Source organism: Ruditapes philippinarum, unplaced genomic scaffold (genome assembly GCF_026571515.1).
Source record: "Ruditapes philippinarum isolate M1 unplaced genomic scaffold, ASM2657151v2 ctg2557_1_1_1_1, whole genome shotgun sequence".
NCBI classification, from domain to species: Eukaryota; Metazoa; Mollusca; class Bivalvia; order Venerida; family Veneridae; genus Ruditapes; species Ruditapes philippinarum.
In genome coordinates, this window is record NW_026859120.1 from 179,566 (window position 1) to 205,731 (window position 26,166).

The 26,166-nt window shown below is 32.8% G+C and overlaps 2 protein-coding genes across 2 annotated transcripts; one reads left to right on the plus strand and one right to left on the minus strand.

The window, feature by feature from the left end:
• Positions 1-232: 232 nt before the first annotated feature.
• LOC132755313 (uncharacterized) lies at positions 233-19,757 on the minus strand. The gene is made up of 4 exons (XM_060746164.1): positions 19,601-19,757; positions 5,165-5,280; positions 4,265-4,362; positions 233-3,246 (listed from the first exon to the last, which is right to left on the minus strand). The coding sequence occupies exons 2-4, from the start codon at positions 5,246-5,248 to the stop codon at positions 2,424-2,426; spliced, it is 1,005 nt and encodes a 334-aa protein (XP_060602147.1). The 5' UTR covers positions 5,249-5,280; positions 19,601-19,757; the 3' UTR covers positions 233-2,423.
• A 3,255-nt stretch (positions 19,758-23,012) lies between these two features.
• LOC132755308 (potassium voltage-gated channel protein Shaw-like) lies at positions 23,013-25,701 on the plus strand. The gene is made up of 3 exons (XM_060746159.1): positions 23,013-23,369; positions 24,113-24,250; positions 24,532-25,701. Exons 1-3 carry the CDS (start codon positions 23,013-23,015, stop codon positions 25,699-25,701), a joined length of 1,665 nt encoding a protein of 554 aa, XP_060602142.1.
• The last annotated feature ends 465 nt before the right edge of the window (positions 25,702-26,166 follow it).

Sequence of the window (26,166 nt, forward strand, 5' to 3'; positions counted from 1 at the left end):
TCTGAGGCAAAATGTGTCTATAATTACTTTTTTATCTGTTTCATTGACTAACTTATACAAGTGTCAACAAGGAAAACATTTATTAGATTAGATTCTAACTAAAATTCATTTGGTAGCAAGTTAAATACCTTACAGTTGTTCTATTCATTTAAAGTGACATTATGCCCATCCAAGTGTATATAGTGAGTGAACAGTTGAAAGTCAAGATAAGTTAATGTTGTGCCATAATTTCTTTCAATTTTATAACTTTCTTCGAATGAACTATAAATAATTCACATGGCCTATGGAAATTTCCCTATCATTATTCACCTGTTATGTTCAATTTACAAAAGGAGTGGGGCAACCTTTTTATATTTTTAACATATTTATATTTTATCCTACACATTTTTCAATATCAACAGTTGGTCAGTCACCATAATAAAAGTCAATTTTTGAAATACATGGTGTATATGGTCAAGTCTGCTCACCTTGACAATGGAAAAATGAGCATAATATCACTTTAACGTAGATCTTGTTCAATAAAATTGTAAGTATAACTTTTGACAGTATTTTTTTATACAGTTTCCTACTTAAAGTGCATGTAAGCAGAAAAAATACTGACAAATATACAGAATATTTGAGCAAGTTTCAGCAACATTTAATGACAACAAAGTGATTATAAACAACATCAATATAAACAATCTTACTATATCAGAGTTACTCCATCCACCATTTGCTTGCTTAACCCTTAATCTGCTATATGTGTGAAATAGTTTTGCCTGGTGAGAGTTCATTCAAAATTGAAGAGATGTTAAAGGGACTTAAATATCAAGCACAAAAATTGGGCCAGCAACAGTATCAAGTGCCTAGTCAAACTGCACAGAAAGTTCAGTCTGACCTGGAATTTCATTAAATTGTGGCAAAGTCTAACTACATCCCGTTCAATCAGGTTAAAGGTAGAAATAACCGGTATGTTTTCATGAAATATGATAAAATCAAAAAAATGAACTACATACTAACCCTTATACCACATCAAGACAACATGACTTGAGAATGGCAATTAAGTGCCTAAATGTGTTTCATCATTTTTATTTTAAATAAAAATCCTTCAATGACTGTTAGCTACATAAATCATGACTACTACAAAGCAGAAATCCTTTTATATGGTGTTTAAATAAATAAATTGCTATCAAAGTTAAATGTTTTAACACTATGATAAAATGTAAGAAAGCTGCTATTTATTATCGACTAAAACAAGCTGTAATAATGAATAAAGCACCTAGGGGGAAGTAAGCATACATGTTCAGTTCTAAGCAAACTTCTCTTACAAAATTATTTTAACATGTTTACTTTATAATTATACCTTGAGTTAAGTTGTAAGCAATTTGTTAAATCAATTTTAATATTTTTTAATCAAAATTGTCACTCCATCAAGAGGTTAAATGTTTAGAATTTATACAAGTATTACACATACACAGATTATTTGAACCGCCAATTTACCCTACTGTTACTTTGTTTATAATTCATAACTGAGCCACATCATGACAAAATAAACATAATGGGTTTGCGACAAGCATGGATCCAGACCAGTCTGATCAGGATCCATGCTGTTCGCTTACAAACCCTACAACAAGTAGAGAAACTGATAGCGAACAGCATGGATCCTGATCAGAGTGTGCGGATGCGCAGGCTGGTCTGGATCCATGCTGGTTGCAAACCCATTATGTTGGTTTGTCATGACGTGGCAAATATCAATATGATCAATTTCGATCTTTATTGTCATGTCAGAAGCCTTAATAACCTGAGCACTCCCTCATTATCCAAAATTTTACAGGTTAACATATACATACATGACTGTTTAAAAGATCATTAATGCTGTTATTTAAATAGTAAATATAAAATTAACTGACAAGAGACATTTATTCTAAATTTACTGAACAGGTTCAAAAAATGATCACATGAAATGATAACTAACTATAAGCTTCATAACAAAATTCAGATGCTGCATGTATTTCAACAATCTTCATGTGACTGATTTGATATCCTAAGAATTTTAACCTATATTTTGATAGAAGTTGGCCAATACAAAAAACATTACTGGCTATAATTTGATTAAAAAATAAAACATTGTTGTCTTTTTTATTTATGGTTTTCTATGTAATTATTCACCTGAATTTAAAAAAAATGCCACACATGGCATACATTTTCTTTTGTTTTTCACTCAATGATTACTGATTACTTGAATAAATTTATCATATAAAATGTTGTTATTTGAAACCTCATTCTTTGCACTTACATAGGAATCAAATAGCTGTTCAATGAATACGTACATCTTCCTGGCATTATAAATAACTTGATTGTTATCATAATAGATCTTATACTATGGTACAGCTCAAGATTGATATATTACATGTATACATCACAGATTTTTCATAACCACAAATTCAAACTCTATTTAGAGAGGTTCCACTCTGACGTCGAACATTCCAATTCTGGTCAATTTGCCTTAAATTTGATATGTGAACCTTATTAAGCTGCATCTCAACTTGCTGGGGGAGTTGCCATGATGTTACTCCATCTTCGCTCTGATAGAAAAGTTTTCCCCGAGTTAACGGGTCTTTACTTAAATGCACCGTCCAGCCCATAGGTAACTCTGCCAAATTTCTAGGAATGCCACATTCACATCGTTCACTAGATTTTAAAACATCTTTAAGTTTTTCTGAAATATCTTCAGAAACGTCTCGAGCTCTTGAGTAACCATACGCTCCACCATCCTCTTTCTTCTCTGGTGCTTCAGGAAGTGGTAATGGTGGTCTATTGCCTATGTCATTATTAGGTAAAGTATTAACATGTGAACTGTTTGAACCCCAGGTGCCACTACTAGAGTCCGTACTCTGAGTTCGGTTCAATGGTCGAACAGGTAATGGTGGAGGAATACCCTTTAAGCTGTCAAATGATCGCTCAGATGTTCTACTACTTATACTCAAACTTGACAAACTATTTGTGCGATTTGATTGAAATCTGCCACTACTTGACCCATTTTGTTCCGTATATAAATTGGCATTAACATCAGATCTATAAATAGGATTCAGAAAATACACATTGTTCACATTTTCTAAATTTTTCACAGGGTTTTGCTTATAATAATCAATTAGCTGATCAACGCTGTCAAACTTCTTTTCGACAACAAGGAAGTACTTCCAACAGCCCCGGGAAGCATCAAACTCTATCTGGATGTGGGTATGCCGTACACTTTTATCTGGTACTCTGTTAAAAAAATATATATAAAAGACACTATAAAAGTTTCTATTACAACATAGCTATGAAAATATCATTCTCAATAATTGTAATATACATTCAAACCAAAAAGGGATGCATTTTACCAAAAATTAACAGTACTTTTTTTAAAACAGGCTCATTTTCCAAAATCATCAAAATACTTTAAACAAACCTGCATCTTTAATGTTGTTGAGATGGACACCACATGTATGTGTGTCTAAGTGATGTTACAGAACTATCTACTACAGATTAAAGAGTGAAGAATGTTACATATAGGTCCTCTCTTTTATACATAATGTTTGATCACTACCCTCTTATATTGATCAATTTGTTTTAATTTTAAATCTGTTGTGGATTTATTTCAATCTTTAATTTCAATATGTACTCCATGACTAGGTGTTCATGTGGGCCTATTGGTTATCACCGAACTATATCAAGATAAACCAAATTCAGATATAATTTCAACAACTATCAAATCTTATGAGAAGAATGCTATGCCCCCTCGTACAAATAAGATGGCCTTCTGTTTAGATGCTCTTTCTATTAGTTATTTCAGCACCTATAAAAGTGTAAGTAAAATGGAGGCAGCATCATTAAGAAACTCGTCTTGCAAATAACAATTAACATATTATGATTAAACTCTATTTTCTAATACATTTGTATTTAGTATTTTAAAAACTGTTACTCCAACTAATATTTAACAAGAGCTGTCAGTAGGACAGCGTGCTCGACTTTTCTCAGTGCTTGGTAGTAATACAATGTAGGGCATAATATTGTATACAGTATTTTCCTCCTGTAAACAAGTTGAGATTATGATGGTGTATAAGTGTGCAAAATTTCAAAGCCATATGTCAATGGATTTTAAAAATATTTGAGTTGGTACACAAACTTTAACATAAGTGGTTACGCCGATGCTCGAGGTACCGGTACTCCTTATTCTTTGAATAGTCGAGCTAAAAATCGTACTAAGGTTATAAAACAAGGACAAAAATAAGGCTATACATACAAAACAGAGGCAGTGAGGAGGTCTCTATTTCTGTTGCTAGGTCGCAGTAAGAATGATCCAGATTTACCCTTAGACTTCTTCTTTATAAAATGAGAAACCTAAACAATAAAGAATATTCTAAATAAGTACCATATTAATACAAGCTTGTAAACAATGAAAAACAACATGTTGGGTTTATTCAGTTACAAATTAGTTGTATAGTATGTCAAGAAGTTAAGAATATATTCTCAGCACCTTTAGATATTTTAGTTAATTTGAATTAAATAACAAAACATCCATGTATGCAGGTCTCCAATACCGATTTGTAAAAGTTTCGAATTAAATATACTGCTTTAAATGCTGTGTGTTGAAGTCTCACAGGGATGCTTTATTTATCAAGATGGTAAGATATCCACCTGGCTTATTGAAGAATGTTGTTACATGTATGTGTATGTAGTTTACATCCTAATGTAATTCAATAAATCATTACTGTGATAACCTAATGGAAGTTACAAGTATTTCAAATATCTCTGGATTCCAACACAATTTTTCTCCTTTTTTTTCAGTTTTTTTTATCCAGATTGCTAGATCATTTTACACATAGATGTACATGTATAAGACTCATATGTACAATACAATCCTGTCCATAAATAAATGAAATCACTGTACCAAGTCTATCTGACAATTACAAGCACTATCAATTACAATCACCTGCTACATCTGATGCACATCTCAAGAGCCTATATATACATGTATTTTAACTTTAACCTTTCTTGCAAAAATAGAAAACACTGTGCCTTGTTTGTAATATAGGATATCTATAATAGCCAAAAATGGTTCACTATTTAAATATGGCTTTATAATTCAATTAGGAAGGATAATATTTAATTAACAATAGTAAATAATTAAGTTATGACTTACATCATCTACTGACTTAAAATGATCATGAAAATATGGCAATGTTGTCCAATTGTCTCTCAGCATATCCCTTGTTCTATCAGCCATCTTTCATCCTGACCTCTACACAATGTACACACCTGAAATATTTCATAAAATATATATTAATTTACTACATCCATTTATGGCTAGTGTTTCTCTAAGCAAGTGAGTTTCTATACCACATTATAATATGCATGTATAACAGTGAGTTCAGGGGTCACATAGAGTTGAAAATGTTTAAAACCACTTGTCACAGCTTTGCATGTATCAATTTTAAGAGCATCTTGAAACATATTGGAGCCAATTTCCTGAAACTGTATCTAAGATACAAGCATGTATCAAATTATTAATGACAGCCTGACCCTTACAGATGATAATAATAATATTTTGCAGTTAACAAGAAAATACCATATTATTCTCAATGAATTTTGGTTGTTTTATATGAATGTGAAGACAGTTAGACTTCATGTTTAACACTAAACACATGTAATTCAAGATTAACATTAGTTTAACCATTACCCATCAAATGTTTTGTGTTTGCTTACTTTGAATGGAAATTCAGATATCCAATGTACAAACCTTAAGTAATAATTATGTGTGAGTTTAGCTGACATATTATGTATGGGTTTGTTAAAAGTTGAAGTCATCTGGCAATCTGTTATGGTCAATTATGCTCAATGTGGAAAACTCTTCTTGGAAAGAATGAGATGTTGTAATAGTTATTCTGGGATGGGGTAAACCTAAGCTATATCTCATCCTCAGCATGAGGGCATACCAAGAGGCTCTCCCTAAAGCGGTGAGATAACCTTCTATGGGGATGGCTACTTTTTCATTAGTGATTTGGTACATCAAGGAGCCCCTACAATCAACAGGATGAATTTATATTTGGGGTCATTTAAGGGTCTGGCAGCTTGGTAAAGCTGGGGTGTTTAAATGATGTACTAATATGGTAAAATCTGAATATCAGTAATTACAAAGCAACCTTCCTGATGATAAAGATTAAAGATTAGCATCCATAAAGCCAGAATAAATCCATAATTGTATAGTATAGTATAATATAATGTATAGTATTATAATTCATAGTTACATACATAAGAACATATACTGTATACTTGTCAGGTAACTGTTGCCTGTTACTTAACTTTGTATATACATTGTATAATTTAATTCAACAAAAAATGCACAGCTAGATAATTCAGTATATCTGTTAGCTGACAGTTCAAACATGTGTGGCTTAAACAAAGTCCTTTCCCGGGTGTAGATTTTCCGAGGTTTATGAAAAAAACCATGGAAACTGCTTCAAAAACCTTGGAAATAAACCAGTTTTACAAGGTTTTTTCTTAATTCCGAGTTTTTTTTAAAACCTTGGAAACTTTATCCAAGGTTTTTGTATAAAAATCCTTGGAAATAAAGAAAACCTTGGAAACTATCTCGGAATTAAACACTCTGCCAAAAATCAGCTCGGAAAAAGCTTGGAAATAAGAACTTTGTCATTTTTTTGCTCGGAAAAGAACTTAGAAAATTTACGTAAAATTTGTTGGAAACACTTTGCCAATATTTATCTTGGAAATGACCTCAGATAATTGAACTTAACTAAATTTCATATCGGAAAATGTTAAGACATAATCATGATTTAACTTATAATGGGCATCAAAAGCAATAATCAACAGTTAAAGCAAACTAAGATAACAACCCAACTGTAGATTGCCAATGGATATTTCTTAATCCATGGTCAGAGCAAACATTATTGTCCAACAGCATGGAAAGGAGAGATTTGGTCCAGGGAATCAATTTTTAGTAATTCCTTTTCAATAAATTTGTACTTTAATCTTCTGAAGCCATTTTTGTGGGAGGAATCAATTAAAAAAATTTAAGTGTGAAAACATGGAAAAGTTAAATAAAATGTAAATTCCTTGTTGCCATAAAATACCTTTTATTAATGGCTATAAAGGTATTGTAACTAATCATAATAAGATAAAGATTATTCAAATAACTGATGATCAGAAAGACTTGAAAATTTTATTTTTTTTTATTTTCATATTTTTTTTATATTATTTATAATTATTGTTACTAGATATCTTCTCCATTTTTAAGAATAGATAAAAGAGCAAAACTTATAATTATACAAAAAGAAACAATCAGTGTTTATGTCTATTAGTTTCTAAATGCATCAGTATTTTTCCTGCAGTTTCTTTCTATATATAGACTTAACTTAAGGTTTCTTGACAGCCTGTAAGCAACACTGAAATAAGAATGCTATTAATCTTTAATATATGTTTTTATGCCATATAAAATAGTATAGTATATTCTACTAAGCAAGTCTGTGACATACATTACAATTTACTCTGCCATTAATTATGTGTACAATAAACATAAATAGTTATCAATTGTCCTTTTAATATATAATTATGTACAAATAATGTGTAAAATATGTATGCTTGATACTTTCTTATAATTAAGATAAATAAATACTGCATCCACTAAGTTTTCACACACAGAATATAACACACTGATCAGATAAAACTAATGGCACCCCAGGTGGTTCCCTCTTATAATCTATGCATGATCAATCTTCTCATTGAGCATTCTGGGATAGACCAGATTGTTCCATGTGATTATTCAGGGGGAGGCTGGGTTTTTATACAATCCAAAACAGTCTAAAATGACACTGCAACTGTGACTCTCTTATAATTTTCAAGTTTTACTTTTATTTATCATTTGATATATTTGTACCTTCAATAAAATTAATGTAAAAATAAAATGATGATGGCTTTGATATTTTGGGATCACCCCTGTTTCACATTATGATTGCCCCTTCAGTTATACTGTTGAAAAATTTGAATCTCAGACATTAATGGGTCAAGTGGTTATAGTTGGAAGTAGTGCAAACCTGGATTTATTTTAAGCAATTTTGGACATATCTTGTTTTAAATGTTAGGGAGCATATTTTGGAATTTTCAAAGAAAACATTTATCTAAGTGTGACAAGATTCAGGAAATGTTTGGTTGTTGTAATTGAACCTAAAGATCAATGACCTGGTACAGGAAGATAAACAAAAGAAACATGATAGTAAAAAGGTTCAGGTAAATAATTTTAGATACATTTATGCATAAAATCTGTTGTTGTTGTTTTTTTTCAAATAAGTATTAAATACAAACTATTTTAGATCTATATTTTTAACCTAAATGTAAGCTAAGTTTAAATACAATTGTTTAGAGGATATTTTAAGAGTATTAATGTTATTTTTGTCTATGATTGTATTGAACAAGATGAGTGCATGAAACTATGACGACATTATTTATAAACTCAAATTCATCTTTCATCTATTATATTTGAATCTACAAATTTTTAATTACAGAGTCAGCTTAAAAGCAAGTTTGCAAGACTGTTCCAAACTACAAGAAGATGGCAATCCAGCTTTGCTGTGTTTTTAAATATCATAGTATATCATTGGCATCCAGGCATCGATTAAGCCAACTGTAGACCAGGAAAGGCTTCAAGGAATATACTACAGTATGTTTTTGTTTTAAAACTAGGTTTTGAAAGTTTCAATTTGAAATTTGAATGAATGAAGGTTTCTGGAACTGATTTTTTTATTGATACTTTGTTGGAAATGCTGTTAATGTTACATGATGACTCTCCAGCTTTATTGATACAGATGTCACTTTGAGCAGACAGATACAATTAGTGTAAGGCAATGGGAATCACCTTATGAAAAGCGTTATTTTTTGCAATATTTTTAGAGTGCTTTAGGTTGTAACATCCAGTATGACACTATCTAAAATAATAGTAACAGACATTGTTTCTTTTCTAAACATCGCAGAATTGTCACACTGCTTACCAAAGTTTTCTTGAAATCCTGACACTAAGTACTGATGAAGGAAAATAAGAAATCAACATGAAAAAAATTAAATTCACTATTTCAAAACAGTAGACCAATATTTAAAAGTAACTACAGAAAAGGTCATTTGAAAATATTAAAGCCTTCATTTTAATCAATGGTCTTGAACAACTTGTAAGTCAAGCAGTTTTGGATCACTCAAAAGATGTATTTCTTTTCACAAAAGTGCTGATTTTTTAAAACAATATATATCAACAGTGAACTGATATTTTTGTCTATGGAAACGTTTAAGGAATGTATTATTTTTTTTATTGATTAATAAAAAAGAAATTAAATGATGTAATTCTGATTGCCTACACATACTGAACTGTCCTGAGTATAACCACAGGTGTTCCTTAATCCTGGGCTGGATAGCTCCCTCAGAGGGAAGAAGCCCATCCTGGCTTCAGGAGTCAAAAATACAATGTTGTAAGGCAAGTAGTTTGAAGTCTTTGATCCTGACCACATGGAGAGGGAAGCGCCCAATGGAGAGGGAAGCGCCCAGTGGTGATTTTATATAATTGTTTTTCTAACTTCTTTCAATGGCTGTACTTTATTAAATGTTTACTTTATTTATTTCAGGAATTGTATCCTGGAGCATTATCCACATGTGACCCCTGTGATGGTGAGGGAAAAACTAAGGGACATTTAAAAATCATGAAGAGTGAACAGGAATTCAAAAGATAGATATTTGAATACATTAAAATTTAACCGGATACCAAAATATTATAACTGAACATTGAGTAATATTTACCATTAAAGACTTCTAACTTAACTTTTCATTTGTAGTGCATTACTATTTACTTCACACTGACATTAAATGTTTCAGTGAGTCATGTGATCATTTTTTGCTCTGTATTATTACAAAGAAGTTTCTCAATTCCTTAAAAGGACAATATAATTGCTCTTTTCAGAATATTTCATTGGATGTTATATTTTCTGATTTTCCATGGATATTCTAGAAATTTCCAAGGTTTTTGCTCAAATAAACCTTGGAAAATTCTCTGATGCCCTTAAGTAAGAATCCTCGAAAATATAACAGTATTCCCAGTTGTGAGAAACTTTCCGAGGTTTTCATTTAAAAACCTTGGAAAACAAACCACGGAAACACTTTAAAAATCCTTGGAAATCATTCCAATACTCCGAGGTCACTCATTTTCCAAGGTTTTCTAAACAAAATCCTCGGTAAATATTTTACGAGGTTTTTATTCTAAAATCCTTGGAAATCGTTCCAATACTCCGAGGTCATACTTTTTACGAGGTTTTTTAAAAAAAAAACTCGGAAATTTTTTACAAGGTTTTTCACCCTCTCCCTATTTTTCCAAGGTTTTTTTAATAGCAAAGTTTTGCATTTTCTTGTTCCAATACTCCGAGGTTTTTTTCCAAGGATTTTGAGCCAAAAACCTTGGAAAATCTACACCCGGGTTAGTCCTACAGGACTTAAACATGTATGATCACCATCTAAATGCCACAGTAGCCACTGGAGAGGTCTTTAAAGTTTATCTGGGCTCAACAATTAACCATTAGTATTTTAATTTTTATATCAGGAACTAGACACTTCACCCCTTAAGTTTTAAGACTCTTTACCCCTCATCTTCAATATTTTTCTACAGTAAATATTAATATAAAATACTATAATAGAGAGCTCCAAGAGCAGGCCCTTTCAAAGCGAATATTACGCAATTTACAGTAAGGCCAGTATCTTCAAGTGATGTTTTTTTAAAACTTTCGCCTTAAGTACAGCAAAATTATGGGTAAAAGTTTGCCTGCTCTCTTCATTGGAGGTTCTTTGGTTCCCTGTTCTATTATATTTGAATCACGCCAGGAATCAGTACCAGCAGGTTACCCACACTATTGTTTACCAATACAAAAGCATGCTAGGGAACAGCTTTTTCTGGTTTCCTGTCTCATAGATCCAATCAAAACTAGCATTTGGAACCCCTTGCCAATAATCACCTTATAAAGGCGAAGTTTTGAGAACTTACAGTTTCTAGAAATGGGACTCTTAGCCGTTCACGTGCGTTTGATGAATTAATCATCAAGTACATAAACTTTTGACTGATACAATTATAGTATAATGCATTTTTTTGACAGTCAAAATAATTACCTTTATATGCAACTTATACATAAAATAAACAAGAGCAATCAGTGATCACATGTGTCGCCTCATGATGGCCAATTTCATTTCAAGTTTTGTGACAGACGGACAGACAGACAGACAGTGCACAACTAGACTTGGTACTGATCATTCCTGTAAAGTTTGGATGAAATTGCACCAGTAGTTTATGAGGAGTAGTGGGGACAAGCTTTTGTGTTTCTGGCAACACACAGAAAACAAGCAATTATCATAGTATTGCAAGCAATCCATAAGTCCCCTACCGGTTAGAACCCCAGCAACATTCTGATTTCAATTGTACCAGTGAATAAATGACACGAATGAACTTAAATCTTTTGAGTTCTAAGTTTGTCTCTTTCACAGTAATGTGTTAAGTTTTCCTGCCTAGTAAGGAAATTATGTTTAAACAACCTTGTCATATTATTACGATGTGGGATTTAAAAGTAAATCCTATAAGGAATGAAGAAGTTGCCAGGAGTAAAAAATACCAATTTCTTTCTCGAAAAAAATCTAAGTTCAAGGGGGACATAATTCTGGAAATAGTCTTGCTAGAGTATTTAACCTTCTCAAAAATGTTGAGTGATAATAAGAAACATATATATGAAGTTTGAAGTAGATACATTAGGAAATAAAGAAGTTATTTAAAAAAGACGGTTTCTTTAAAAAAAAATCTAAATTCAAGGGAGGTAATACTGATAATTTTTGTGCTAGAGTTGTAAACCTTGTCACATATGATATGGTTGATGACCAGAAACTTATATTTAAAGTTTGAAGTAAACACCTTAAGAAATAAAGAACTTATAGTAAAAAAGCTGAAAAATTTAAATCAGAAACCTTGAAATTCTGGCTATTTGTTGCCATAGCAACCAGAATTTTTAATACAGGAAGAAAGAAAAAAAGATGTGCATAATCTGCAGACTGCCATCTATCCATATTTCAAGTTTCATAAAAATATTTTCAGTACTTTTTGAGTTATCACTGGATCCAGTTTGTGTTAAATTTGCCATATTTTCAGACTATTTGTTGCCATAGCAACCAGAATTTTTAACATAGGAAGAAAAGAAAAAGACGTGCATAATCTCCATACTGCCATCTATCCATATATCAAGTTTCATAAAAATATTTTCAGTACTTTTTGCGTTATCACTGGATCCAGTTTTGTGGACGGACGGACTGACAGACGGACGTAAACCTAAAGTCCCCTCCGGTTAAACCTGTAGGGGACAAAAACACCTTTTTATCAAAGGGCCATAACTCGGCCAAAAATCATTCAACCGGAAAACCCTTGCAATATGCGCAAGAACTTGAGCTACAGATCAATCCTGTAAAGTTTCATTGAAATTGCATTAGTGGTATAAGAGAAGTAGTCCGGACAAACTTTAAAAATAAAAATTATGAAAGGGCCATAACTCGGACAAAAATCATTGAACTAGAAAATTCTGACAATATGCACAAACATACTTGGTACTGATCATTCCTGTAAAGTTTGGATGAAATTGCACCATTAGTTTATGAGGAGTAGTCCGGACAAACTTTTGTGTATCTGACAACACACAGAAAAAAACACCTTTTTTTTTCAAAGGGCCATAACTCGGCCAAAAATCATTCAACCGGAAAACCCGTGCAATATGCGCAAGGACTTGAGCTACAGATCAATCCTGTAAAGTTTCATTGAAATTGCATTAGTGGTATAATAGAAGTAGTCCTGACAAACTTTAACAAGAGGGCCATGATGGCCCTGAGGTCGCTCACCTGTATATAGCCCCACCCCCCACCCCCGGCCCAATTTTTACCCAAGCGCTTTTATTTGTTTATTTGAACAGACTTGGTAGACACCCATAAGAAGATGTTTCATGCAAAACATCTGAGTTCTAGCTCATTAGGTTTTTTAAAAGAAGATTTTTTAAGTTTTTACTATACACATATAGTTAAAAACAATGACACCCCTCGGGCAGGGCCAGTTTTGACCCCTGGGCTTTTATTTGAACAAACTTTGCAGATATTTACTTAAAGATGTTTCATGCTTAATATCTAAACTCTAGCTATTTGGGTTTTTTCAAAGAAGATTTTTAAGTTTTTGCTATACACATATAAGGAAAATCAATGACCCCAGGGGCGGGGCCAGTTTTGACCCCAGGGCTTTTATTTGAACATACTTGGTAGACACTCATTAGAACATGTCTCATGCTAAATATCTTAGCTCTAGCTCTTTGGGTTCTTTAAAAGAAGATTTTTTAAGTTTTTACTATATGCATATAGGGAAAATCAATGACCCCCCTGGGGCGGGGCCAATTTTGACCCCAGGGCTTTTATTTGAACAAACTTGGTAGACATTCACTAGAAGATGTTTCATGCCAAATATCTAAGCTCTAGCTGTGACGGTTCTTTAAAAGAAGATTTTTTAAGTTTTTACTATATGCATATTAAGGGCAAATCAATGACCCCCCGGGGCCGGGCCAATTTAGACCCCAAGGCTTTTATTTGAACAAACTTGGTAGACATTCACTAGAAGATGTTTCATGCTTAATATCTTAGCTCTAGCGCTTTCGGTTCTTTAAAAGAAGATTTTTTAAGTTTTTACTATATGCATATAGGGAAAATAAATGACCCCCTGGGGCGGGGCCAATTTGGACCCCAGGGCTTTTATTTGAACAAACTTGGTAGACATTCACTAGAAGATGTTTCATGCCAAATATCTAAGCTCTAGCTCTTACAGTTCTTTAAAAGAAGATTTTTTAAGTTTTTACTATATGCATATAGGAAAAATCAATGACCCCCTGGGGCGGGGCCAATTTTGACCCCAGGGCTTTTATTTGAACAAACTTGGTAGACATTCACTAGAAGATGTTTTATGCCAAATATCTAAGCTCTAGCTGTGACGGTTCTTTAAAAGAAGATTTTTTAAGTTTTTACTATATGCATATAGGGAAAATCAATGACCCCCCAGGGCGGGGCCAATTTTGACCCCAGGGCTTTTATTTGAACAAACTTGGTAGACATTCACTAGAAGATGTTTTATGCCAAATATCTTAGCTCTAGCTCTTTGGGTTCTTTAAAAGAAGATTTTTTAAGTTTTTACTATATGCATATAGGGAAAATCAATGACCCCCTAGGGCAGGGCCAATTTTGACCCCAGGGCTTTTATTTGAACAAACTTGGTAGACATTCACTAGAAGATGTTTCATGCCAAATATCTAAGCTCTAGCTCTTACAGTTCATTAAAAGAAGATTTTTTAAGTTTTTACTATATGCATATAGGGAAAATCAATGACCCCCTGGGGCGGGGCCAATTTTGACCCCAGGGCTTTTATTTGAACAAACTTGGTAGACACTCACTAGAAGATGTTCCATGCCAAATATCTTAGCTCTAGCTCTTACGGTTCTTTAAAAGAAGATTTTTTTAAGTTTTTACTATATGCATAAAGGGAAAATCAATGACCCCCCGGGGCGGGGCCAATTTTGACCCCAGGGCTTTTATTTGAACAAACTTGGTAGACACTCATTAGAAGATGTTTCATGCCAAATATCTAAGCTCTAGCTTTTAGGGTTGTTTAAAAGAAGATATTTAAAGATTTTTCTTTCGGTTGCCATGGCAACCAGAGTTCTGCATGGAATTAAATTCTCTGAACAATTTTTAAAGGTGACCACCAAAGGAACATTCCTGTGAAGTTTGGATGAAATTGGCTCAGTGGTTTATGAGGAGATGTCATTTAAAGCAAAAGTTTACGGACGGACGACGGACGGACGCCGGACGAAAAGCGATCACAAAAGCTCACCCTGTCACTTTGTGACAGGTGAGCTAAAAATAAAAATTATTAAAGGGCCATAACTCTGACAAAAATCATTGAACCTGAAAATGCTGAAAATATGCACAACAAGACTTGGTACTGATCATTCCTGTAAAGTTTGGATAAAATTGCACCAGTAGTTTAAGAGAAGTAGTCCGGACAAGTTTTGTGACAGACAGATGGACAGACAGACAGACGACGGAGAAGTGATCCCTATATGTCGCCACTACTCCGTAGAGGCGACACAAAAAAATAATAGAAATGGATGCCGAGTCAATATCAACTTCTGTTTGGTTCAAAATATCATTTTCCAGAAATGAATTGTGAGGCCCAAAGTGTGCAGGTGACTGTTCTAAGGGTATTGAAATCATAAAATGTGCAGTAAAATGTGCGCAGCTGCTGATGGGTTTACTAAATATGATCATACAGTGAAATGTATTGTAGGGCAGTAGGGCTGTCATTGAATATCGCAATATCAATAAGCTAAGACGGTTTTATTTATGTTAGTGAATATATCTTAATTTTTGCCTTAATAAGAAGTCATTTTTTCTAGTTTTCTTGGCTTATATAAACTTTAAACAAAAATTTCCAAAAAATATTTAAATGTTTTTCATTCTATCTACTGTCAAAGTCAATATATCGTCGATATTTGTCTCACGATATATCGATACAAAATTTTCCATCAATGACAGCCCTTAAAATTGTATTGGATCTATAATTTTTCCAAGAGCTAGCTTTCAGGCTTTGCCTTATTCATATCAATAGTATGAAATTAGGCAAAGCCTATGAACGGGAGTTGTTTGTTCTAAAGGTGTCATTCGTCATTTCATGCACTACTTCCGTTTTCACTTGGAACACTCAACGATTATTATGAGTCTGAAAAGTTGACATTTGTTCCGTTATCGGAATACCCTGCCTATTATCGTTGAGTAACATTGTAAATGGCCGCGGCCAACTAGAACTGACACTGAAAATTTCATTGATAGGTATACACATGGAGCTAAATATAAGATGGAGAAGAGACTGTGACATCACACAGTTAAAATCTGTATCGGCGGAATTGTGTTCCCGCAAGTTATCATTTGTCGCAAGATTTTGCGGTATTTGATGCATTCTGGGTAAAAATAGCCAAAATACCGCCATATTGAATTCCCTGAGGTACATCAACAAAAAAGACTAAACATTTTTTACTTATATAAGAAGCAATGAATCTGGAAGCAATAGTTATTTATTCTAAAACATACAAAACACACTTTTCCACACAAATATTTCTCCGCGGCAAAGTAAGCAATAATTCACGGATATCGCCGAAGTTTAACGATAGCGTGAAAATCGGAGAATAGTGGGATTATCACCGGAGCGCGCAAAGGATTGTGGTCTGAATCTGACTCTCGTCTATTTTCGGAGTTTCCTATATCAGTTGTTTATATATCTGTGGTTTAGAATTCTATATATTTTTTATTTTTTTAAATTTCATTTTCTTGTAAATATACATGTGTAGTCTACAGCCGGGCAAGCCAAAATGTTAAAAGAATAGACAAATGTTTTTGATGATCACCATTAATTGATTACATTTAAAGTTTTTTTATCACCATTACTGACAGGGGCGGATACAGAACATGGTTTCCTGGGGGGGCTGACGTATGGGTGGAGGAATTTGACAAAAATAATGCAACAGGCGAAAATTGAAGATTGAGCCAGCATCATGTTCATTTAACAAAATTGTAATTGATGTGTTTATAGCTCATCTTATGATTGGCAATGTACTTTTCTTATATATGAGTATACTAATGTTTTTCTGTAAATATTTGGATGATATGGAATTAAGAAAAATATATGTAATTGGGGTGGGCCTGGGAGGGGTGTCCCCTCCCATAGACCGAGAAAATTTTGAAATATGAGGTTGAGAATGGTGTTATTTCCTTGACTTTCTAGTGCTGTTTATGGTACCTTTTAAACACTGTATTTTGAAGAGGTTAGTGTTTGCAGGGTCTTTCAAAAAGAATTCCCCTGGTGTTTAGTAGTGAGCATTTACAAAATAACAGCACACTAACCAATGTATGCACAACTGTTTATAAAAATAAATCCAAACACTGGATCAATTTACTCATCTGAATAATAGACGATTTTCCAAAGTAAAGTGATATTAAAATACTGCCTTCCTATTGTACAAAAAAATTTCAAACACTAGTATTCAATTAAAATGTTTTCCATCAATGAATCCATTTTAGATACTAAAGAGGTTAGTACAATTTAAATTTTATTTAAAAATATAACTGCCATAAAAAGTTATTAAAAGCATATAACCAATTATTTCATCTTAATAAAAATCTTAGTAAAACTGGTAAATGTATCTTTGGGCAGAGCTGGGGGGGGGGGGCTGCAGCCCTGAAGCCCGGGCCTGAATCCGCCACTGACTGAAATTATGTAACACACAAAATAAAAATGGGAGGGGGGTGTTTGTGTGAAGTGTCTCAATCAAATCAAGTGTCTCCAAAAAACTAGGTGAAGTGTCTGTCGGATGAACTGTCTGTAGTTTGTAAATCAAATTTTATATATTTGGCTCAAATAAACAAAACATTAATCTCCACTGAACAACGGGGAGGGAACAGTAGGATAGCAGTTATATACACACTTTACTGGTTCATTACAAAATCTGTTTATGAATGAACAAACTTCAAGTATTATACTGACTCACAGGGTTCCCGCTGTCGCTCGCCAATGGCGCCAAATGCGACAATATATTAATTCTGGCGCATAAAATCTTTAATTGGCGAATTTAACTGGCACCAACGTAAGATAAAAGCATCCGACAACTAGTACACTTAAATGTCATAAGCGGCCGCGTCAATTACATAAGCGGCCCAAATGTGAAAGTATGTCATCAATTGTGTGACACTTCGGGAACATGTGAAGATGAAAGTGTCAATGTGTTAAATGGAACAATTTACGTCTTTCATTCTCTGACATGACTGTGTGGTCAACAAGTGTTAGTAACGAACAGAGAAGTGAAAGATTTCGTCCGTGATGTTGACAAACATTGAACTTTCGGTAAGTTGACTCGTCAACTGATTAAAAATAATTACAGTTTGAATATTAAATCGGATGAAAATTAAAAGAATAATTTCACCAATGATTGTTCTAAAGTCACAGTACTGCAATGTAAAGTGCTGAAGTGTCTATTCACATGCAAACCCTATTAAAATAAACAATATTTTTCATTGTTAAAAATACTTAGTATCTATTTCATTTTTTGTTCTGCTTGATTTTTAGATGAAGTCAATTTATAGTAATGTTGCTTTTTTTTTATTTTGTATCTGTAGATCACCAGATTGTCGGGTAGAGGCTGGGAAAGATCTTGGCTCAGTCCAGCCTGTGAGAAGAACTGCTATACTGGCAAAATGGTGGAAAACAGGACCTCCCATGACTAACTTAACATGATGTTTTTGATTACATTTATGCTGTCATGTGTATTTATTTAAATGGAATTTGAAAACCACATAATAGTGTGTCTATATTTTAGATAATAGCGAGCTCGACGAGCTGGCCCGAAGGGCCTGCTCGCAAAGCGAGCTTTACGGTAACGCGAGTACCTGTTAAGTGATGGTTTTGAAAACTTTCGTTCGAAGTACCGAATTGGACACATCGCAACCTTTCGAATTTAAAGATAACGATAAAAACTGAGGAATTCTGACTGAAAACGGATGTGTAGACTGGTCACCCGCGCACGTCTATGGAAACCATAATTGGACAGGAAACCAGAATAACGGAAGCTGTCGATAAAATATCAAACGGAAAATGTAAAATGAAAATTGAAGGCGCCATTTTGTTAGAAAAATCTGATAAATTAAAACAATTTTTTTGTCGAATTTTGTTGTGAAAACTATCTAGAATGAAAAAATGGTCTAACTAAGAAAATGAATCCGAACACCAATATCTTTTATTCAGTCGTTAACGCTGTACAGACGTTTAAAGTATTGTTTACGTGACGTCACAATGTAGCGCCAAACAGCACGTGCAAAACAAACAAATCAAGTACGCTATTTTAATGTCGCAAACGTTTTAAGTTTTTACATTAATTTCACTTTAACTAATCTTTATTTCGCTTGAAAAAATAAAGAGTGAAATAAAATAAACAAAGTTTTATCAACGTTTTCAAAACTTGTTATTCATTTCACGACAGGGGCGGAGCCATATTTAACACAGTACATGTGACGCCACACGCACTTGTTACTGCATTTGAAATAAAAATTATTTCATACTATTTCACGTAAAAAGTACATCGAGCTCGCTTTGAGGCTTTGCCTTTTTCATATTAAACATGTGCAGCTGTAATAAAATGAAATATTATAAATATGTGTTTGTAATCATAATGATATATAACTGCTAGCATATCTTAGCAAAGATAGGCATGTCTCCCTTGCAGAATTATTGGCTCCAACTTAGGAGCAATTGGCTCCAACTTTTTCTGATTGGCGAATTTGGTGGTGCAAACTAATTTTGACCTAGAGGGCACCCTAACTCACAAAAAAGTAGATATAACATCAATTGACATGTTGACTAACACTGACTAAGTGACTTATCAAAATAAAATAAGTGTTTTAGCAATAAAAAAGATGTAATCATTTAAATACCATTAATTTCTTTATCTGTTTCGTTTATGCTTCATTCAGTTTATGTTGTTTACCTAATAATATACATATAAAACATGAAATAAGTGTTTTTCCAGGTTAAATTTTACTTTCCTAACTTTCCCGGAAGTAAATAAATTTACGGAAGTAATTCACACGCATGCCCGTGTTACATTTAAGGTATCAGTACACTAAATCTTGATATAGGATGTGTGATACTTAAGATACCAGATGTTCTAAGTCGGTTAAGAATACAAACATTAGAGACATAGATAACAGAGATAAGCAGCTCTTATAATACTCCAATGAAATATCACTCATGCCTATCAAAAATTAAAAATTAGGCATTTTGTAGCAGATAAAACTTAATGGATGTACATTTGATCCTTTAATATTATATACCATTTGAAAGGTAAATCTTTTATCTATTGCTGCATGTTAAAAATATTGGTAACTTTCCATGCCTTTCACTTAGAAAAACATGGCAAGAACATACCCACTGAGCCAGTACTTTGTCATATGAATAGTTTTGTAACAAAAATTATTATAGTAGTTCTCTTTAAAAAATGATGTACCATTTATTTACATGGGAACTGTAAATATTTTTACCTGTAGCCATAGACAATTATGCATAAGCTGTCAGAAAATGTACTATTTTACTGATTTTGATATCTGGTTAATAAGTTTTACTTGCTACAAGTTTTAAGTTTAGCAGGCACGCGTGATATTTTAACTGGCTAGGAAGTTGCCCATCTCTGTTATCTATGTCTCGGGAAACATTAACTAATAAGCTAAATACTGACATTAACAGAGACGTAAACTATATTTACTAACATGTAACAAGTCTGAGAAGTAAATAAATTTAATTTAGTGTAAGTAGGTTTATAAAAGTATAAAAGTATTAAGATTTAAGAATATATATAATAGAATAAGATGGCGATAAAAATAAAATATAGTGACATGTACAGTACATATTGTAAGGGACTAACAGCTCAAAATGTATTAAAATACTATAGCATTAAATTAGGTGACAATTTAATTATAGTATACTCAACATCACTAATTCTGCGTCATCATTTATTTCACGATAATGGCATATTTTCATGTCACTGGTCAGTGTTAAAATTTGTCAGAATTGACATATTTTATTCATAAACCTAAACAACAAAGTATTTGTGCAAAATAGTTTACATATCTAGATTTTTGCGTAAAATAGAACAACATTTAATGTTCTTGTTTGTTGAAAAAGTAAACTTTGAGTTACAAAATAAAGATAGTTTAATATTGAAAAGTAAACAAAATAACATTTAGAAATTTCAACTGAAATATGAAAAAACTGAAATGTAACATCATTACCGCGATTTAATGACACACTTGTTATGCAACGTTGCAGTTTTATCAACGTTGAAGTGTCAAAGTCATACACGTTGAAAATGTACTATACTTCATTGTTAAAATGTTCATAATCATTCAGATTTTGAAAGTGATGTGCTGGTGAATGCATTTGTCAACAGACAACTACTGTTATGAAGTTTTTATGCATAAAATTCAAAATGAAATACTTAATCAAAGTTAAATATATCTTAGTTTAGATGATGATTATATACCAATATATCGGACTAATGGGTGGCCTTTTGTGTTGCTTTGAAAAAGAAGAAAAACATATTTTAAAGAGAAATATTACATATTCGAATACGAGTACATAACAAATTGGAACAGAGTAAAAACAACAACAACAACAACAAACAAAACGGTGTGTTCCGTATCATTAAAAAAAGCAGCGTGTTCCATACTGTCTTACCATACCATTACCAAAATATGATAAAACAACATTTCATTAGGTCGATACATTTGGTATAGTAAATCTTTAATAATTGCTACTACAAATGTATACATATATTCCTATCAAACAGTAAAGAACAGGATTTGCTAGAAATCGCTTGTTAATATCATCAGGTGTGTACTGTATCCCCCATGAATAAATGACTGTACTCAAATTAATGTTGTAAAACATTCAAGAGCTTGCACAAGATTGTTATACCGTGGGAAGCTTTAACAATTATGAGTACTCTGTCAAAATTGGTTTTCTAACAGCAAGGATATTGATAAAGAATACCTAGCTGAATCGCGGGAGAAAACAACAACAACAAAAACAACAATAAGAACAATAAAAAACGCGCATGTTCCATGTCTTGTATCACCACATTGTATTTGACTTGCGCGATGCCTATGTGCCTATGTGTATATCACAAAACCCATTTCTTTATTTTATACTGGAGATGACAAATATTTATTACATCATCGTGTAGATTTGAATCTTAACATTTTTATATTAATTATATAAATATAACTTGCCATGTTCAATTGATATCCCTACATACTGAACTCAATCTCCCTTATTTAGTTCTTTTTTTATTTAATTTTTTCTTCTTCTTTCACCTTGTGCATATTTCCCCAACTGCTTTACTATCATTCAATTTGGTTTGTAACTGTCTTATTATTATTAGATAATTCCATATATCAGAGAAGAAACGTTTGCTGATGTTGTAAGAACTCGTGGTTCAACCATTTTGCTACTTTTGTGTTTATATTATGATAATATAATGTTATAAATTTGTACAAAGGAGCAATAAAATATGTTTAAATAAAAAAAATACTGGAGAGGAAGATTTAACAAAAATTGAAAAATCATTTTTTACGAGAAGGTATGTCACTTTTAACCCGCTCGAGCTATTTTTTTACCCGAGAAATGAGTCAAAATTACACAACAGTATTTCCAGTCAATGGACAGTAAATTTACAGCAATTTTTGACATATCAATATATCAGTCAAATTCATAAATCAGTAAATTGTGGACATCTGTCGTCAATCCATCATTCTGTCATTAGTGGAACCAGTAAAACGGTGTGGTCATGTACGTCTAGTTCCAGATCGGGTAGGCATATTTATTATATCACTAGATGACTCAATTTTTATATGTTGTTCAACAAATAAATTCTTTACCAAGTAAACTTGTACTGCAACATCTTTCTAGAATGTTTTATCATAACCCTAAGGATATTTGACCCTAATTACGTAAAGGTAATTCGCACTATATTAGAGTATGTATTGCCATGAATAATAAAGTCTTTGTATTATTCATGTATATTTATGTAAAGCTAACAGTAGGGAAAACTGCTATTCGTAATAAATTATACAGGAATAATGAAATAACGATGTAATATACAATAAATATTTCTATATAATTGTGTTGAATCATTAGCAGAAATACACGCGTCTATGGCATTCGGTTACTATTATAAATAAAACCTAATTGGATAGGTTACTGGCTATTCAACAGTATATAAAACTCCTTAACTTAAGCCTATACGTTCATATTTTTGTAGCTTTCCGCCACTTTAAGATGCGTTATAACATGAAAAATCCGGCAAATCACGTGGAACCTACTGAAGTTGTATTTCAAATTGTCAATATTAGTGGAACTAGATTTAAAATATTTAACACAGTATGGTTAAACATAAGAAATAAAGTGCCGGTTAAATTTAGAAATAATTTGCATGCATTGGAAGGTGAAGTGTTTGTTGCACGAGATTCTCGTGTATTTCAAGCAATATTGTACGAGCACTTAGGAGGAGAGCTACATATTCCGAGTGATATGTGTCCATCAATTTTTCGTAAAGAGCTAAACTTCTGGGGCATTGAGGAAACAGATTTAGCAAAGTGTTGCTTCGTGAAGTACATGACATATTTTGATGACCAAGATGCATTGAAGGTACCCATAAATTAGCATTTTACATCTGATCTAAGTGATTTTAATTTTGATACCAGTTTTAAACATGATTTGCATTTAAGTGCAGCGGTGGCCTAGTGGTTAAATTGTCTGCCTCTCAACCCATGGATTATGGGTTCGAGCCCTTATCGGGTCACTGCCAATTTTCTTCATATGACATCAGTGCTGGTTGGTTCTAGGAAGCAGACTCGAAAGTGATTAATATAAGTTGCAAGAACTGGTTTCGCAATAGAGCTGAAACAAACTTGTTTAAACCAACATGATTTCCTATTTTTTTTTTCTGTCACATTTATTGATCAATTCCCATTTCATTCATTTTCTACAATAGGCACATTTTCCATTAATAATCAAATATTGATAAAACAATAGAAATGTATCATTTGGATATTCTTATTAAATGCTGTTTGAAATGTTAATTAGAAAATGTTGACAAAGTTCTGTGTGATTGGAATAATCGACGTATGTGATAAATAATCATATTTTGTTCTAAAACACCTTGTTATCTGCTATATAGATACATGTATATGTAATATCGGATTATATATCTCACACTTGCCAACATCTTCCATGTATAATTCTTACGTGGTATGTTGTTATGTCTAACACTTAATACTATCAACGTAATTATTTAGTATTGCAGACCTTTAATTATAGACCGATTCACTTTAAATGTAAGAATTTAGCGTTAATACATGCATGTTAGAATCGCTGTTTTTCAATAATAGATACTTGAGAGAGATGAAAAGAGGAAGACTGAAGAAAAACGTATTCTGGATGACTTGAGTTATCACGCCGGCTGGCGGGGCATTCAGGCAAAGATATGGTTGATTCTAAACGAACCTTATCACTCATATTACTCAAAAGTAAGATTTATAAGTTCTATTGTTCTTTTTTTACTTTCATATTGATGAGACATTATTACTTAGAATTATTCCTATTTTTTTGAAGAAGAAAAAGATGAACAAATCAATTAAAATAAAACTTACTGGATTTAGATGTAAATGCGCATGTATAGCTGACATAATAAATTAATATACTGATTTGTAAAAAGCAAATAATATTGTACAAGACAGTAGTAAACGTCTGTGTTAATAATTTTAATCATTCACTCATTTATTTGTGTTTTCCTTTCTCCAATTTTCAGATTTATTTCATTCTACATATGATTATCATCACAGTTTCCCTATTTGCGCTGGTAGCCGGAACACACCATACATTCCAGCGACCGCTTAATATTCATGAATGGAAACTTTATTTCGGCGAGGAATGGGACATATATAGTCACCATTTTTATGACACAAGCAATATAGATGCAGAAGCAGAGGAAGAATCAAGGTCTGATGCAGAAGTTGAATCATTACCAGAACCGGAAGTGGAATCAGAAGCAGAACCGGAAGTGGAATCAGAAGCTGAACCGGAAGTGGAATCAGAAGCTGAACCGGAAGTAGAATCAGAAGCAGAACCGGAAGTGGAATCAGAAGCTGAACCGGAAGCAGAAACAGGGTGGATTAATGCCACAACAACAGGCGTTCAAACAACTTCAGAGCCTACACCAGAAGAACCAACAGATTCGGAACCAGTCAATAATGAAGCTGAAGCAGAAGACAGCTTGAATACAGTACCGTTACCAGAAAACACACGCGCACGATTTGTTTTCTTAGATGTTATTGAATTTTTCAGCATTGCTTTTTTCACAATAGATTTGATTGTAAGAATAGTTGTATGTCCCTTTAGGTGTAAACTTTTGTACTCATTTCTACACTGGGTTGACGTGTTTGCACTTGCTGTAATGTATGCTAAGTATATAGTAGAGGCAATTTCTCCTAGAGAAAAATATGAGGCTTCCGTTCTTGACATCTTACATTGTTTACAAGTAGTTAGAATTTTACAAATGTTCCGTCTCGTGGAAAGTTCAGTTGGGTTTCGTGTATTACTTTACGCATTCAAGGCAAGCGGTGTGGAGCTTATGCACATGTCTCTCTTTCTGTTTATTTCTATGCTCTTATTTTCGACTTTCATATATTTTTCCGGAGACCCAAATTTTCCAAACATTCCTGACGCATTTTGGTGGTCTTTGATCACCATGACTACGGTAGGGTATGGAGATATGGTTCCTAAGCAACCGTTGTCAAGGTTTGTCGGAGTTCTATGTGCATTTACTGGTGTTTGCGTGATTGCTGTAATCGTACCTATATTTGTTAACAACTTCATGCTCTTTTATGCATATTCGAAGGTATGGGGACGAAAAAAAGAAAGTACTGATACTAATCATAAAATTAAAAGTACCCAAGTAATTCCATTTGACCAGTCTTAATAATACACTTAATGATGTTCTTTACATGTAGTATGTCCATCTTAACGCCATGTATTACTAATTGTTGTAATCAATTATCGAAATTAACTTTAATAAGCATCTAGTGCTTCTGTCAAAATCCATTACATGTATTAAAATATATGTATGGTTGTTAATGGTCTTTATATTGCATTTTGGTTATAAAATGTATGCAATAAATACTTGAATTAATGAAACAAATGAACTGACAGAAAACAAAATGTTGAATTTGTTAACAGTATCATTTTATACCGACCCAATTTTATTTTTTTTAATCGGTCAGGCATTTATTTATACATTGTACAGTGTACCGATAATATCTGGAGGTATGCGCATGTAGTCGCCTTTAAGCCTACATCGTGACGCCTTTAAAAACAACAGCAACACTCCACTCGCAGGTCATCTATACTATATGGTGCAACTAAATTTGTCGTCTTTTGAACTGTA